The 17,219-nt window shown below is 37.8% G+C and overlaps 1 protein-coding gene across 5 annotated transcripts in view; it reads right to left on the bottom strand.

Moving 5' to 3' along the window:
* Positions 1 to 17,219, bottom strand: part of TCERG1 (transcription elongation regulator 1) — a 48,518-nt gene that overhangs the window by 25,175 nt on the left and 6,124 nt on the right. For 3 of the 5 annotated variants that reach the window (XR_013975101.1, XM_080919942.1, XM_080919940.1), the window contains exons 2-9: positions 16,688 to 16,913; positions 15,076 to 15,228; positions 13,816 to 14,245; positions 7,470 to 7,712; positions 3,421 to 3,483; positions 2,194 to 2,394; positions 1,610 to 1,722; positions 710 to 798 (exon numbers count right to left, since the gene is read on the bottom strand). Coding sequence is in view for 4 of the 5 variants with exons in the window: in XM_080919942.1 (XP_080776068.1) it covers positions 710 to 798; positions 1,610 to 1,722; positions 2,194 to 2,394; positions 3,421 to 3,483; positions 7,470 to 7,712; positions 13,816 to 14,245; positions 15,076 to 15,228; positions 16,688 to 16,913 (1,518 nt within the window). In the remaining variant the exon portion in view is untranslated. The remainder of the gene's footprint in view (positions 1 to 709; positions 799 to 1,609; positions 1,723 to 2,193; positions 2,395 to 3,420; positions 3,484 to 7,469; positions 7,713 to 13,815; positions 14,246 to 15,075; positions 15,229 to 16,687; positions 16,914 to 17,219) is intronic. The other 2 variants (XM_080919943.1, XM_080919941.1) reach the window with 1 other exon arrangement.

The following is a 17,219-nucleotide window of genomic DNA, read 5'->3' as shown; positions in this document are numbered from 1 at the left end:
AGTCCCCAGCATTTTGAAGTTATGTCCAGAGGAGTAAAATTACTGCTGATTGAAAACCACTGATTTAAGTATCAATAACTGATCTGATCATCAGTACCAGCTACTAACATCACTCATACACACGAACTAGAAGCCTTCTGAAGAAACTCAAAAGATTAAACTTCTATCTGATCACACACACTCACCATTTGCTTGTTATTTTGTGGGAAATCCAGAAACAAAGGTACCTATTCAACATTAGCTCACAAACATGGTTTTAAAACACAGATGTAGGGCCACTACTGGGGAAATAAACGGGGATTAGAGGGAGCAAAGAGGGACCAGGACAACAGTAGCAAAACAAGGCAAAGCTTCAAGAGCAAACAAGTCAGTCTATGTGCAGTGGGTAAGGGTTAAATAATCAGAGAAGTAATAGAAGAGACACTAATGTGGCAGAGGAAGAAAGGAAAAACCAAGCCCAAAGAGAAAAGATAAATAGATTACTCCATAATTGAAGAAAAAAGTTGTATTTACAGTTCTGTAATAATCACAGCAAAAACCCACATATGCATGTTTATACTTTCTAAACATCCCAATAAGAATCAAAATATCCAATAGTTAAAAAATGTATCTGACCTATACGTTTACAAATCTCTTTTCTTCCTACAGAAATGTCATTTAAACAATCAAGTATAATAAAAAAAATAAAATCGGTCAGTTAAATACATACCATGGAGTACCAGGAATGGGAGTAGTAGCTACTGGCTTTGCCTTTTGGGCAGCCTTTTCTTCTTCAGTCATCTCTTCTTCTTTGGGCTCCTAAAGAAAGTAATATTGTATCTAATTAATAGCACAAGACAAATAAGAACTAACTTATCATTACAGATACTCAAATAAAAACCAACCCAAGATAGCTGGTAAGAATTCCAAAAGAAGATTAGCAATTTCTCAAAAGCCCTACGTCCTTGCTACTTTAAGAGATGAATCACACATCAGCAGAAACAAGCAGTAACAGTGGACCCTATGCACTTACAACAGCAGTAACTAGAGTAGAGAAATTAGAAGACCTCTTCCTTTAACACTGTTTCTTTCCTCTGCTAACTTCTGCAGCACTGAAACATTGTCATCATTGTCATCTTAGAGAATAAAAGCAACTCCCAAGAATTAGACTCAAGTGTTACAAAAAGAGCATGCCACAGAGACAGGACAGTGAATAGGGCAGATGAAGTACACCCAACTAGTAAGATGTACAACTTCACTCATTCTCAGTTCCCATAAAAAGCGATTCATAACTGCCTATAACTAAAGCTCCAGTGGATCTGATACTCTATCCTGGCCTCCAGGGGTACCCACAAACACATGCAATGAAAACGCACATACACCTTAAGATTTAAAAAAAATGAATAACTTTAAAAAAATACACAAAATTAATGAAACTTTCAAAGAAAAAGTATTAAAAACAAAACTACCTTTAAAAAATATTAATGAAACTTCCATAGGAAAAAAATTAGAACTTCAAACTTTCAGAGGTCAAATTTACAACTATTTTAATATAGGGCAAATACATGTTCAGTTCTGCATAAACACTGCAACCCCCCCCCCCCCTGTTTAGCATGCCTTGGCCCTTTACCTCCTTAATCTCCTTTATAGGTTCTTCCTTAGGATCTTCCTCCTCTGTCTCCATTGGCAATGGCTCTTCAGATGCCTCCTTGATTGGTTCTTTAATCTTCTCATCTAATTTTTCTGTTAAAAAACTAAGATGATGTCATTCAACAGTTTTTCTGTAATTTTTAAAAGAATTTCTAAGGAAATGAGCAGTTGAGATGTTTCTAAACATTAACCATAAATATAAAATGTGCTTCTTGGTACTGTCGCTAATAACTAGAAAGCTCTTTACCCCATTGATTTCGAGAGAAAATATTCTTAAGTCACCTATATCATGTGCAGCAACCATCCATAAAATACTGAACTATGTTGAGAAGCAGGGACTCACAACATTGAATACTGAGTCTGCCACATACTAGGCTCCAAAAACTTAAATGTTGTTGGTCAGTATCATAAACCTCCATAACAACAATATAACACTATAGCTGAAAAGTGTGTTAATATACATCAACATTTTAAAACTATCTTTTAGCTTACGAAGTATGAATTTCAAATAGCATTCTACTTACTATGGCTCATACTATGCCCTGAGTCACAGAACAACTATACCTTTTTCCTTCAGTTCTTGGGGCTTTTCCCATGTTGATTCTAGTGTTCTATTATTATAATAGTACGTCTTCCCATCTGCTGTTTTATATTCAGTCCACTCAGAAACTGCTGTTGCTCCAGCTAAGGTAGCAGGTGAAGCTGCAATAGCAACCTGGGGATGTATCATGGGTACTATAGGAGGGGCCATTCCTGGTAATACACCTAAAAAAAACAATAAAAAGTTAGATCTCAGTACTAAAATGTAATAAAAAATAAAACCACAAGCCAGATCATCCTAGTAAATATTAATAAATACTTAGAACAGAACAATATGTAAAAGGTGACGTAAGTACTGACTCTACTGCCCTGAATTTTTGGTTCTAATGACTAAACTCAAATGAATAAAAAATTGGATCCGAGAAAAACTAGCAGTCAAAGTTCAGGACACTCTATGACAATATCTACCATGATATATTAAGAATAGAAATACACTTTTTAAGTTCTAAAATTCTAAAGAAATGATAACAGTCACTGAGTGTAATTCCTAGCCCAAAATTATTTCCAACTTCTAAATTACTTAACAGGGTCAGAATAAAAATTCTTAGTTTTAAAGCAAAACAACTATTACCAACTCCAAATGAGAAATATGTGGACTATCAGATGACCCTTTTTCTTAAAAAGGCTGAATATTTTTAAAAGACAAGACACGATTTTTGTTTTTTATAATGCTAAATAAATACTGTTAATATAAGGATATAAGAATCCAAATAGAAAAACAAAATCCTATCTATGGTCTAGGTTCCAGGTAGTCTTACTTTGGTAACTTTAAAACGCAAATGTGCACTATGTACAAATATCACACACACAGTCACTTGCATGCAAGCGTAATCACATCATTTTACACATGGAAATGACATTTTATATTTAACTTAAAAACATACATCAAAAATAAAATTAAATGTTATGAATATGAGAATGAAGTTGTTTACACTTATTACATAAATTAAGATATATAAAGTGATCTGACCTCATTTGCTTTTGTGAACCAAAGAAGCTAATACTACAAGAAACTGGGAAATTAAGTGTTGGCCAAATATGACAACTGCATTTAAACTGCTCATTAAAAAGAAAAATATTTTTAAGCTCCACTCACTAGGGAAAAAAAATAAATAAATAAAAGGATAAACAACAACATTCACTACCATGCCAACTTACAGACAAAACAAACTAAGATGGTTTTAAAATTACCGGTCTTGGTGGTAGCGACTGTCTTTACATACGGGCAGCTGACTATTTGCATCATTGCTACACCTGTAAAATGGATAAGCAAGCATTGGTTGGAAAGCTGCCATTGTATGTCGGCTACCACTGGGATTCAGGGAAATAACTTACCACTACAATTTAGAATCTATTTCCTATGTGAATGACCAAGAATGGAGTAAAATGGTTGTTTGACATTTTGTGGGAAGTAGTGCCAAATCAAGTGATACTATTTCTAGCTACAATGCCAGTCACCTACCAGCTCTTGTGTGAAGGAGCCTCAACATTTAAATTCAACAAAAGAAACCCCCTTTGTTACACACTAATAAATTCTTGTGTGGGACCTTCTCCCATCGGATAATCAACCCCAGCTGCGGATGCTTACTTGCCAGTAAAAGGCACTGCACACAGCACTGTCTGACAAGATATTTTTGCTATGCTGATGCTTATTTGAAACCACATGCTGGGGCTGAATGATATTGTACAACTATGCAAAAACAGAAAGGAAAAGACAGAGTAGAGGGGCAGGGGGAATAAGAAAAAAATTAAGAAATAAAATGAGTTCAAATATTCCACTCCAGTAACAGTTAAAACGAAAGCATAGATGGAGAGAGTGGCGAGCATTCAACTACTGTCAAAATCTGTTTAGTGCCTGCCACATGGAACAGCACAAACATGGAGCACTGCAGAGGCAGGCCAAAACTACACTTGTCCCCTCTGATGTTCTCAGTCACTGTCTATTGTCACTGAGGCTGGCTTTAAAAACAAATATTATGTGCAGTTTGAGAAGGAAGAAGACTCCTCATGATGTAATAGAATGATGATAAAAGGTGAAAAGAAAAGCTGGAAAACTGAGGAAATTCAAAACTAAATATGAATTTTAAAATGTTTTAAAATAAAAATCTGAAGAATCATAGGGGAAGTAATTTCTACTGTTCTGTACCTGAAAAAAAACTCTATATAGCAAATTTTAAAAATGTTAAATACTGTATTAAAAATAAACTTTCCCACTTAAGGATGGGGGAAAAAGTCCTGACTCAGAAAGTAAAATCAAAATTAAAACTCTGCGTTTTCAAATAATTTAAATGATGTTCACACACACGTACAAAAGCACCAAATTCTGAAGTGCCTTAATTTCATTACCATTTCACATAAAGACTAACAATAAACTTCCTACTAACTTTAAACCAAAGTAAAATCCCTGAGTTATAAAAGTATGCTGAGTAAAGAAAGCTGTGTGCATTGTTTTATTTCCCTAATATTGGAACAAAGCAAATGAAAAAAAAAATTCATCTCATAAAAGAAGTTTCAGGCTTCAAGTTTCAGTTAATATAAATACTGCCATCTACAGGATCACCAAACCTATTAAACCATCACTTACTTCCCTTGGGATAAAACTTTCTTCCAAAATCTAGTCCCTTAAACTATCCTCCAAAAAATTGTCATTATGTAACTTTAGATGAATCAAGTATCTTCATATTCAGACATGACTGCCAATGATTTAAAAAAAAATCAAATGAGCAATTTAAGAATCTTTACATAACTATGTTTCTTCTCAACCTAAACAGGTAAATCTAAGGCTTTCCCTGAAGATATTACAAGCATATATAAATACTCACAAATGACCACATACCTAAAATACTAACCTTTTTTAAAAGGGGAAGTTTTTGTCCAATTTTCCTACAAATTATGCTGTCCTCAAAATATGCTCTATTAGAGAATTAGGAAATTAGAAAATTCCACTTAGCATTTTGGATTCTGATGTCAATGACAGTAATGCAAGTAAGATTTCAGTTTTAGAAGCAGATACCTCTAATCCTAATCTGTTAGCACCCTCAAATTCTACCTCCTTTAGTTCATCTAAATCTTCCACTACTTTCCTCCATCTTACTCGGCTCCTAGTCATCGTTACTACAACCAGACAATGCTATTACAAACAGAATTTCAAGCTACAAAATAAGTAACACAGATAAATCCTTCCAATTCACCTTGACAGAGTTGAAACAAAGGGGAAAGGCAGGATCTAATTGTACATAACCATACAAAATGCGGAAGAGAAAATGTGTTTTTGTCCTTTCACTAAAACATCTTGTAGAATTTAGTGAAAAGGTTAGTGAAGACGAGTATCAAATCAAAAATGCTTCAGTACCAACAAATGTTACTATTTCTATAAGACACCTCCCAAAGAATGTCGGTAGCTTGGACAAGCCAACTGCTACCCAGGTGAAGATTTCTTGAGTTTGGAGTACAGCTCAGGAGTATTAACACCTGCCTACCCTGCACAAGTCCCTGAGTTCAATCCCCAGAAACACACACCCACCCAAACGTACGCACACACACAGGACAGAAAGATCAGTTTTCTTCCAGTTAACCTACAAAATATCACTAGTGGCTGCCATTAAGTGTCTTTTACTGCCTAATTTCACAAGAATCATCTTTATTGTGTGGTCACCATCACCTACTCAAAATTTTTAGACAGTATAAAAATGAGGAATTTGACAAAATTCCTAGTAAAAGCATATAGAACAAAGTGAACATCCTTTCAGAAGACAATAATCTTTCAAAATATCTTTACAGCATCATCATGCCACCTCTCAGTCTGCTCTCTACTAATTAAGAGCTCAGCATCTTCATCCAGAACCTAAAACTGGCCTTGACGCTGTCCTTCACTATAAAACGGACTATCATTTCAAGGCTTGAAGACTAGACAAGTAAATTCTAGGTTAGGCTGGGCTACACAGACAGACAATAATAATAATAACAACAACAATCATATAGTTTTTTTTTTTTAAAAAAAGGTTTTGACAAGTGTCAAACTATTCTGCACTTGTTACTTTCCTACAAAAATAAGATGCAGAGGAAAGTACTCAGACTGCCTTAAATATAACTCAAGAAAAAAAAATCATTAGTACTAAACAACTTATTTTTCTTATTTTTAAATAACTAGAGATTCAAACCTTCACAAAGAGGGCATTTTTCTCCCTAGCCCTTAGGTACCACTATATCAATAGCATATAAAGGATCTTTTAATCCAATAAAAAACACCAGTCATTAAACTTTGGTTCCAGCAAATTTTTAATATTTAAATGTATTCAAACCACACTCTTTTTACATAAAACCTTATACAATAAGTGGCAGTAGCCTTAGGAAAAGTGTGAAAGTTAGCAACAGAAGACAGAGTCCTCTTCATCCTTACCACAAGCTAGCCTTGTATAACTTGTCTATAGTAACAATATTTTCAGCTATAACACATAAGGAATGAATCATGGATCAAGGATTCATTTGACAACAGCAGATATACTCAAATTAGGATGCCCAACAATACCATTGTGTATCCTCTAATGGAAAACTTCTCCACAGATCTTTTAACTTGTTCTCTACTCTTCATAATTCCCTGTACAATAACACACAAATCTGTCCAAAGAAACTTAAATAATACAGGTTATAATTTACTTCATAAATAGTGTAAAGAAACCTTCTCATTTCTGTCTCAATCTGTTCACAATTGCGCGACTCTCATTCTTCCCAGATCTTGGTACCTATATCTGGAGGGCAGCAGATCAAATCCTAACACTTTAAGTGACATTGGACAAAAAAATAATTAAGCCTGTCTACAAACCTACCGCCTAAGATGGTTGCAAAACTTAAGATTGAATGCATACAATGTGTTGGAATGATATAGTGTACATTAACCTGTGCTAGCTGTTATAGCTTATAATTTATCAACTTCATAAAGTCAATCTCTTTTATTAAAAAAAAATCACATTTAGAACATATTTACAAACAAAAAGATAATTTAGTTTATTGAGGCTATTATCCAAAATAAGTGTATTTTAAATGTGACTAATCTTAAGACATGTAAACAACAACAAAAAAGGACATTCACTAAAACAAAAGAAAAAAATATCGCAGTTAGCCATGAATCTTTCAAAACCATTTAAACAGGTGAGATTCAAGGCAATTTCAAATGCAACAGACACATGAGAACAAACTGACAATGAGAAACAGCTAGAACATCAAGTGTGACCTGCGTTTACCTGGAAGTGGGATTGGCATGCCAGGAAGGGGCACACGGAACGGAGGCACCATTACTGGTGGGAACGCAGGGATCGCTGCTGCCGGCTGAGGTACAGAGTGGGGAACAGCAGGTGGTAACGTCTGTGGATGCGGCTGGGGTACAGTTTGCACAGGTGTGGCTGTAGGAGCAGGAGCTGAAACACTAACTGTAGGCGTGGCAACTGAAACAGCAGAACTTGGAGTCTGGTCTTGTGTTGTGGGTGCTGATGAAAGAGAAAACAACATGTATCATTCCTCATGACCCTTCTCACTATAATCTTCCGTCCTCACCCACCCACTCACTCACTCAGTATCGAAGGGCCCATCATCTCATGCACTGCAAGAAATATGGCACAAAAATCCATCTATGAGATGCTTAAAAATAGTTACATGAAATTTAAACAAACACTAGGGTGCAAAATGGAATGGAGTAAATGTGCAGGAGTGTAACCAAGACTTAGTCTGTTCAGACAGAGGGAGGATACAGAAATTTTTACATTGAGATATTAAACCTCAACAAGTCAAGATTTCAAAGAAAGAGAAGCCCAAAGAGGAAATAAGCAAATACTGAAAGAAGCATGAGTAAAGCAAAGGAGAGAGAGCACCAGTGCTCACAACTCCTGAGACATGAGGCACACATCAAGTCTGAAGTAAGGGTCAGCAAGTCTCTGCTGAGCAGGGGAAGAGCAGCCCTTACTCAGAGGAAACGGGGTAGGAAACTACGTTAGTGCATGTGACAGTGTGTTCCCACATAATGGCAAGATTCCGTAACTGTGAAGGAGGGTGTGTGTGATGAGCGAAGCGGGTGTACACAGGAAGAAGAGATCAGTTACATTCCTGGAACTGTCTAAGCAAGAACAGAATGAGAAAGGACATGCACACAACTCATGTCTGCATCGGAATAAATGGAACAGAAAACACCTTGATTATTTCAAATCTTAAGAAAACATTTCTGGTGCTTCTTATAGTGTGAACGATTGAATGTAAAATTCAGGATAATTTGGGTTCTGCTAATATTGTTAATTATCAAAAATAAAACACTTCATCTCTAGAAGTCACATTTAAAGTAGAAATGATCAAAAATAAAATCTATACTTAACATTCTTAAAGGTTTTAGCGCTCATTTAATAAAACCTAATTTATTTATAATTCACCTAGTTCCAAATAAAGTCCACTGTGATAATTCACTAGCTTTTCAGTGATTTTTTTTAAAAGAAAGCTAAGTGTTAAACTGTACCTGTATCAGACTAAGAGTAAAGCTGCCAAATTACTAACAGTAATCTCAATCTTTAAGCAACTTCCATTTTTAACAAAAGCACAGTGTTGAATACAAACCACCCATTGTACTGTCCACCTGAAAACAAAACTGTCCACTACCATCTTCCAGCTTCTAATGAAAACCACTGGAAAGATGTGAGTGATTTTGTACTTGTTAATGAGGAACTCACCTTGGCTAAATAGACAGCAGGGCCAAACAAGTATCTTCAGGGGCCCAGGAATGAATTGTTGGTCTAGCATAGACCTAGTCTTAGGGTACAGTATCATATTAATATAATTTATAACAGTGTGAAAAAGACAAAGTACATGCAACATTTGCCCAATCCCATACATACACCATTCAGCAATTGTAGACCACTAAACTGGCTGAAGATATATTTATTCTTCCTGATTTCCCTGAGAAGTTGACATCATGATCAGTTCCCATAAACTCACAAAACAAAAGCTTATGCTCAACTTCAAGTAAAAAAAAATGGTCTGAACATTTAACCCATTTAACCACATAACTATATTATAGTTCACAGAACTAAATTTTAGAATATTAATTGTGTTCAGATTAATAAAACTATAGTCCAAAGGACCAATGCCAGGAAAATGAATAAAATTTCAAGTGGAAAAGATTACAACCAAGAATATGGCAAAAAGTATTCACTCAACTCACTCCTACTTTACACAACAGGGTATTCTGCCCTTGCTTAAGGATAATGAATCAAAGGAAAAAGGCAATAAAGAGTCACAGGAGAACCAGAGAGCGATACCAAGACAGTGAGTTAAGTTCCTATGAGTTCCGTGTACTCAAGTAACTGCTAAAGCGGTACACACTGCAATCCACACTGTTTAACCCAGTAAAAGATTCTAAAACAGTCATTCTAAAGTGACTATGTACAAGTGGAAATACAGTAAAACTAGAACCACAGTACCAGAATATTCAGGCATCCAGTATAAAAACTGGTACTCAAAAGCAATAAAGAACATGACTTTATTATGCTTAAAAGTCTGTTAAACAGCAGGAAGGGGAGGGGCATTCACTGACGAGGGTTTTATGTACAGAAATGGAACACACATAGGGCAAGTGAAATAGCTACATAACCATGTGTGTCCCTTAAAAAAGTACCACCCATTCCAAGCCATCAAAGAAAGAAGAGCCTCCGCACTGTGCTACACTGCCTTTAGGACTGCTCTCATCACCACCACCACCACATACTCCATCAATCTGGCAGGTATCTGCCATGATACTCAAGCATAAAAAAACCGTAAGCTAAAGATTACAATCCAGATAGGTAGCACAATTTCCCTTCTATTTACATCTTACACTTGTAAAACATCTAGTACTAAATAATATCTAAAAACCGTCTCCAGCTGAATTCAGAGTGCTTGCCTGAAATGCATAAGGCCCTGGCTTCAATCACCAGTACTGGGGGCAGGAGGGAGACACATACATATATCTGTATACATTCATTACATGTACCTTACTTCTTTAATTGGCTTTTATCAATAAGGTAAATTCAAATTTTAATTTCTTCATCATATTTCTTCAATATGTATTCCTTATACTACTGATTCCCAAATCTCTGAAGCTACCAATCATTAAAGTATAAGGAAATCTAGAAAGTGAAATGCATTAACAATGATCACATCAAGATCATCTCAATAGCTCTGGGCTCAGTCAAAAGTCAAAGTCTGCAGAGTAATACTACCACTGTCTCAAGAGTCCGCCGTGTTAGGACCACATGACCAAGGCAATTCTCAAAAAGAAAACATTCAGTTGGGGCTAGCTTAGTTTCAGAGGTTCAGTCCATCATTGCAAGAAGCATGGAGTCATGCAGGCCTCCACAGAGGAGCTGAGTTCCACATCTTGACCTCAGGCAGCAGAAAGAGACTGTCTTCCACAGGCAGCCAAGAGAAAACTGACTCCACACCGGGTCTAACTTGAGCTTATATATGTGAAACCTCAAAGCCCACCTCTCCACGATGACACTTCCAACAAGGCCACACATATTTCAACAAAGCCACACTTCCTAGTTGTACCACTCCTTATTGGCCATTCAAACACATGAATCTATGGAGACCACATTCCACTTCCTGGACCCCGTAGGCTTGTAGCCATAACATAATGTGAAATACATTTAGTCCAACTTCAAAAGTCCCCATAGTCTATACAGTCTCTTAACTGTAATACCCTGTAAAATCAAAAGGCAGATCACATACTTCCAATATATCATGGTATAAGGTATGCATCCCCATGCCTGATATACAACTCCTTTCAGCTTTGTTGACTGCAACACAATTCTTTCTCTTGGGTTGATTCCACTCCCTGTTAGCAAATTTCCTCAGAAGGTATCCCTCACCTCTACCATCTCTAACATCTTAAGGTTGCCAAGGCAACTTCAACTTCACAGCTTCTTGATTCAATGTCTGCAATCCACACATGATCTCTTGGGTTCCTCCAAAGGTCACTTCTTCAGCTCTACCTCTGTAGCACTCCCGGCTCTGGCTGACTCCATTCCATTGCTGCTGCTGTTCTTGGCAGTCATCCCATGGTACTGGCATCTCCAATATGCTGGGGTCTTCTGCTGCAACTAGACTTCTCCAATAGCCTCTCACAGACTCTCTTCATGGTGCCAAGCCTCAACTTCTTTGCCTGACTCCCTTCAGTCTTAGGCCTTTAAATGCCACTGAGGCTGCACCTTCACCGTCCATGAGTGCTCTCAGTGCCAAGCCTCATGGATTCTCCATGACCCCTTTATACTTTCAAAACAGCACCATCTGGGTGATTCTTACACATTACCAAGTCTGGCTGCCAGCACAAGATCTCCCTCTGGAACAGAGCTTATTGTGCTCTCAGAAAACATTTCCCAGATTTCTCCTCAGTGATGCTAGTCTTTTATCACCACTAATTTCTTAGCTCCAGCTAACCAGCATCAATTGTCCCAGTAACCCTTCTAGCCTTGATTCTCAAGTTCTGCTTGCAGGGGCAGGAACATGGTCCCCTTGTTCTATTACATCTTCACCAGCTTTCTATTTTCAATGATTTTCTTTACTGCCTAAGCTTGGCTGTCCTGGAACTTGCTCTGTAGATGGACGTTGAACTCAGAGATCTGTCTGCTGAGCATTGGAATTAAAGGCATGTACTACCATGCCTGGACCTAAGCTTTTAATTTGTTTTCACAAGATCTTTATACGTAAGGCCACTATGGTATGCCCTCCATTTCTGGACAGTAATTCATTCGCGATATAGTAGAGTTGACAACTGAGAAGAATAGCCATCACAATCCATCCTTTGTCAGTCGGACACACAATCATATCTCCTATGTCCAAATGAAAACAATAATAACACATAACATGATTTAACTGTACCTCATACAACTGCAAACTCAAACAATAAACTTAGCTAGGTGGAATCTTGTCCCAAGGTCACTACTTCTTTAATTCCATTTAACATCCTTGAACACAGGACTTAGCTCCATTCCACCTACAGTTAGTTACCCCTCTAACCTTTGAACCAGACATTTGGTATTTTCCTTTTCAGGTTGCTACATCTGATCAAAATGCTCTTCATAACAATGATCTATCTACAGGATAGTCTATGCTAAGTTGTTTTGAGATTTCCCTTGCCAACCAATGCAATTAAATCTAAATCTCTTCATCTTAGCATCAGCAGACTCTTCAAAGGAACACAAAAGCAGCCACATTCTTCACCAAAATAAAACAAGAACAATTTCTAGGCAACACACTAAAATTTTCTTCTGAAACCTCTAGAGCCAGACCTCAAAATTCCAATTTACCCTCAGTACAACTCTCTCCCATATTTCTACTAGTATGGCCCATTGAGCCCCACTTAAAGCATTCCACTGTTTTACTAATCCAAAGTCCCCAAATCTACAGTTCTCCAAACATAATCACAGTCAGGCCTACCAAAGAAATCCCGCCAGTCTTCGTATCAACTTGTCTTTGGGTCTCATTGCTGCGAAGGGACAAGAAGTTCAAGGCAGTTCTTAAAGGAAAAGATTTAACTGGGGCTGGCTTACAGTTTCAGAGGTTCAGTCCATTATCATCATGGCAAGAAGTATGGCAGTGTGTAGGCAGACATGGTGCTGGAGGAGTTCAGGGTTCTACCATCTGGATCCAAAGGCAACAGAAGGGAGGACTGTCTTCCATAGGCAGCCAGGAGGAAACTGATTCCACACTGGATTTAACTTGAGCTTATATAGGAGACCTTAAAAGTTCACCTCCACGGTGACACTTCCTCTACCAAGGTCACACCTAATATAACAAGGCCACACCCCCTAATAGTGCCACTGTCTATGGGCCAAGCATTCAAACACATGAATCTATAGGAACCATCCCTATTCTAACCACCAATATACAGAATAATTGTTTAAAAAGCAAGAACCTACATCTCTTCAACCCTTAAATCTGGCATTTATACAATCTCATTTTATTTTTTTAAAGTTCTAAGTATTGGGACTGTGATTAGATGCTTGAAAATTCTTTCCTTTCTTAGTGTTTTTAAGGCAATATATACAGCATTTATATATAACTTACTCTAGGACCCACTTTCTCTAAAAGAGGTTTACAGAAAAACTCAAAGTATTCTGACTTCAGTATCACCCAGAAGTAACATTTGAAGAACATTCCAGGACATCTGCCTGATTTTTAAAGCCATCCATGTCCTGGGCTTGCTCTTAGTCTTTTGAGCAATATTCGCCCTGCCTCAGTACTTCCCTAACAATCCCATAAACTACATCAGTCCTCTTCTATAAAATAGGACCCAACACACTTAATTTTGTAATTCTCAAAGTATTTGTCACTAGTGTTGGTTAATTAAAGTAACTGTACTTCTACAGCTTAACTTTCAAACTATACTTGGGAAAAAATTTCCTCTTCTCATACAAATGTCTTATTTTCTCTAACTCAAAAATTTTAATGTCAAAATATATTTTAAGTACCATCAAGGGTAATACCAGAAATGTCAGAGCCATTTTAGAATACTGTATTTATTTCGTTTTCACACCCCTAAATACAAACACACACTAGGCCAGTACTTACTTGATACTGTCTGTGCCACTGAAGTAGCAGTTGTCGTGGTAGCTGTGGTGGAGGATGGGGTAGATGTCGGTGTTGACGTGGACACTGCAGGTGCTGGGCTACTGGTGGTAGGGGCAGGAGCGCCTACTGCTTGTGCTTGGACTTGGGCCTGAGCCTGAGCCTGAGCCTGGGCCTGAGCCTGAGCTTGTGCTTGCGCTTGTGCCTGGGCCTGAGCCTGGGCCTGAGCCTGGGCCTGGGCCTGGGCCTGAGCCTGAGCCTGAGCCTGGGCTTGTGCCTGGGCCTGGGCTTGTGCCTGAGCCTGGGCCTGGGCCTGGGCCTGAACCTGTGCTTGGGCTGCAAGCATAGGCGTTAGTTCTGATTGCTGAATAACCTTAACTCCATCTGGCTTAGTCCATGCAGATTCACGAGTCCGAGCATTATAATAATAAACCTGCAGAAGACGAAAAACATGATAATCACAAAATCTAGTATTAAAAATGTTAATATATTTTGTCTTACAATATTTTAAAGTCTTAGAAAAAGTTTAAAAATATTCAAATTATAAGTCTGTTTCTACAAACAGAAGAGAAAAGTCAATGTCACATTTTGTGCAGGAAGTTAACAAAAAGAAAGCCTGACACTCTTTATGAGAAAGCCTTGCTGACAAAATTGACCTCTGCCTAACATGTAAGATCTATACCAGAGAAGATTACTACCACTCTCCCAAGTAAGAACGCACACTGTGCCAAGCCATGTATACAAATGATGCCCCTTACGCTCACAGTCTGTTTTCTTTCTGGGAATATGAAATTTTAGTATACACTAAACAGTACTTTATGACCAACCTCTAATGAAAACCCCACCAAAACCATATAGGTTCATGTGAGTTCATTGGTAGAAAACACTTCCCATGTGTGGTTACCATTCTTTTCTGAAGAAATTAATCCTGCAGTCTCATTCCTTCCGAGGACTCTGGGGGAGTATCTGTCTATTTTCCTTCTTATGATCTCATGCCCCTTCTCTGTGCTTTGTATCCTCTCACTATCATTTCAGCTCAGTTCAACTATGTGTTGACCCTGCTAATGTTTCCCAAGCCTAAAGATGGTCTTGAGAATCTGTGACACCATTTAAAATACAGACCTCCATGTGACCTTTAACACAGGTCCTCCCAGAGTCATAACCTTAACACTGCCTGAGGCACAGGGTACCACAACCTCAATCTACCAGAGCTTCACTACTTAGCCACCATAAAAACAAGCTGAATTAAGTTCTCTACTTTACCTTCCCATCTGGAGTTTTATTTTCTACCCATATCTCCTCAGTGGGAGGCAGTGCTGGAGCACCAGGAGCAGTCCCTGGAGGCATTCCTGGTGGGAACATCATACCCGGAGGAGGAGGCATAGCTCCCATGGGAGGAGGCATGAAAGGTGGTCTCTGTGAAGTCACAAAAACAATTACTGTCAATCATAAACTACTTTATTTCCTTCAAGTTATATTAAATTATACCTCTACATAAAAGTAAAAAACTGTAAAATCAAACAGGTATCTATTCAAATACACTACTTATTAAAAAATAATTAATCTGTAATAAAATTGATTAATAACAAAAATGTCAAAATACTGGCAGGAGCTAATTCTAGATTATACCATCATGGGTACACTTTATGTTCATGCTTCCACTTAAAAGACAAGCTTAGCCAAGTACAGTGGTGCATGTCAACAATCCCAGCTCCCAGAGGCTAGAGCAGTACAGCTACATGTTCAAGGCCAGTCTGGAGCACCTGGTGGACTCAAGTCCAGCCTACGCTAAACAGTAGTTTCCTATCAAATTAAAAGGAAGAATAAAAGGGAAGCACCTCTTTGTACATCACAAGTTTTTACTTAGAAAAGTATCGTAATCTTTTTCTAATAGTAAAATACTTGACAGAAAAACTATTATCTAAATCTATTTTCATTTTCCAAATTTGAACCTAGACATCATTTCTAGAAATGATAATTACTAAAGAATATATTATTTATCTACACCTATTAGATACTTGCTAGCAATATAAACCATGAAAGATAAATATCCTCCAATCAGCATATTAAAATCTGAAAGTCTTTTTCCCATACAGAAAACAGGTTTCAGAAGATAATCCACAAAATTATTAAGGATATATACAAACTTAGTCTATTAAAGCCAAATTTTCTGAGTAGTTTTTTTCTATCACCACTTAAGTTCCTGATCTGATTCCCATATTAATAACTTAAGGAGCAAGAGCAATATATGCAGACCATCTCCTTAGTAAATTCAAGGTAATTAAAACTTGCAATTCTGCTGGAGTATCTCATACCTACAATCTCAGCACTAAAGAGCTAAGGCAGAATGATCACAGAAAAGTCAAGTCCAGCCACGACTAGAGACTAACAACTTGTCTCAAAAAATTTTAAAACCAGGGAAAAAGAAAGAAAGAAAAATCAGGAACTGAGTCAGTGGTTAAGAATGCTTGCTCCTCTTCCAGGGAACCCAAGTGTGGTTCCCAGTATCCATGTCCAGTGATTTACAACTGCTTGTTAACTCCAGCGTCAGAGGAGATCTAATGCCCTCTTCTGGCCTCTCTGTGTGTGCACACACACAACTTTAAAACATAAAAAAAACATTTAACTGAAATAAATCTTTAGGGGCTAAAGAGACAGCGATTTCCAGCACCCGCACTGTGGCTTACAACCATCTCTCCTCTGGCCTCAATGGGTATCTGGCGCACATGCAGTACAAATATGTACAATGGAAGCAAAACTCATACACATAAAATAAAACAGGAAAGAAAAATCTTTAAACACAAACAGAATCAGAATCTTAAGGCAAAACCTATATATAACCAACCAAAGAATGGCAACCTCTATGATTTTTTACCTGGAGGTGTGGTGGACCCATGGGTGGAGGTATTCCTCCTGGGGGAGGCATTGGTGGCATATTAGGATCAAAAGGAGGCCGTCCAAAGGGGGGCCTGGGTGGTGGTGGAGGGCCTCTCATCATGCCGAAAGGAGGAGGTGGTCTCATGAGAGGTGGCGGGCCTCGCATCACTGCATTTGGTGGGGGAGCTGGGCCTCGGAACCTCAAGGCCTGCTGCTGAGCCATCCTGTGGGAAAGAACAGGGAATAGTCTCAAACTTACAAAAGTAGTTACTCAGTACCGAATTATAAACATTTTCAAAGTGACCAAATGCAAACAAGAGTTGGAAAGCCCTATTTTGCAACCACTTGGTAAAAATGAGGTGAGAATGGCGATATGGGAGAATATTTAGATGAGTTTAAAATACCTTCTCCACACAGTCACAAGATAGAATGAAAAAAAACCACTCTAATCAAAAAATGAAGTAATACCAGGTTAGCATAATTAATGTTGTCTACCTAAGGATAGATGATGGATTAGGTATGACTGAAAG

This window comes from Micromys minutus, assembly GCF_963924665.1.
Source record: "Micromys minutus genome assembly, chromosome: 8".
In the NCBI taxonomy this organism is placed as follows: Eukaryota; Metazoa; Chordata; class Mammalia; order Rodentia; family Muridae; genus Micromys; species Micromys minutus.
The sequence above is the reverse complement of the archived record's forward strand: the minus strand, read 5'-3'. Positions and strand labels throughout refer to the sequence as shown.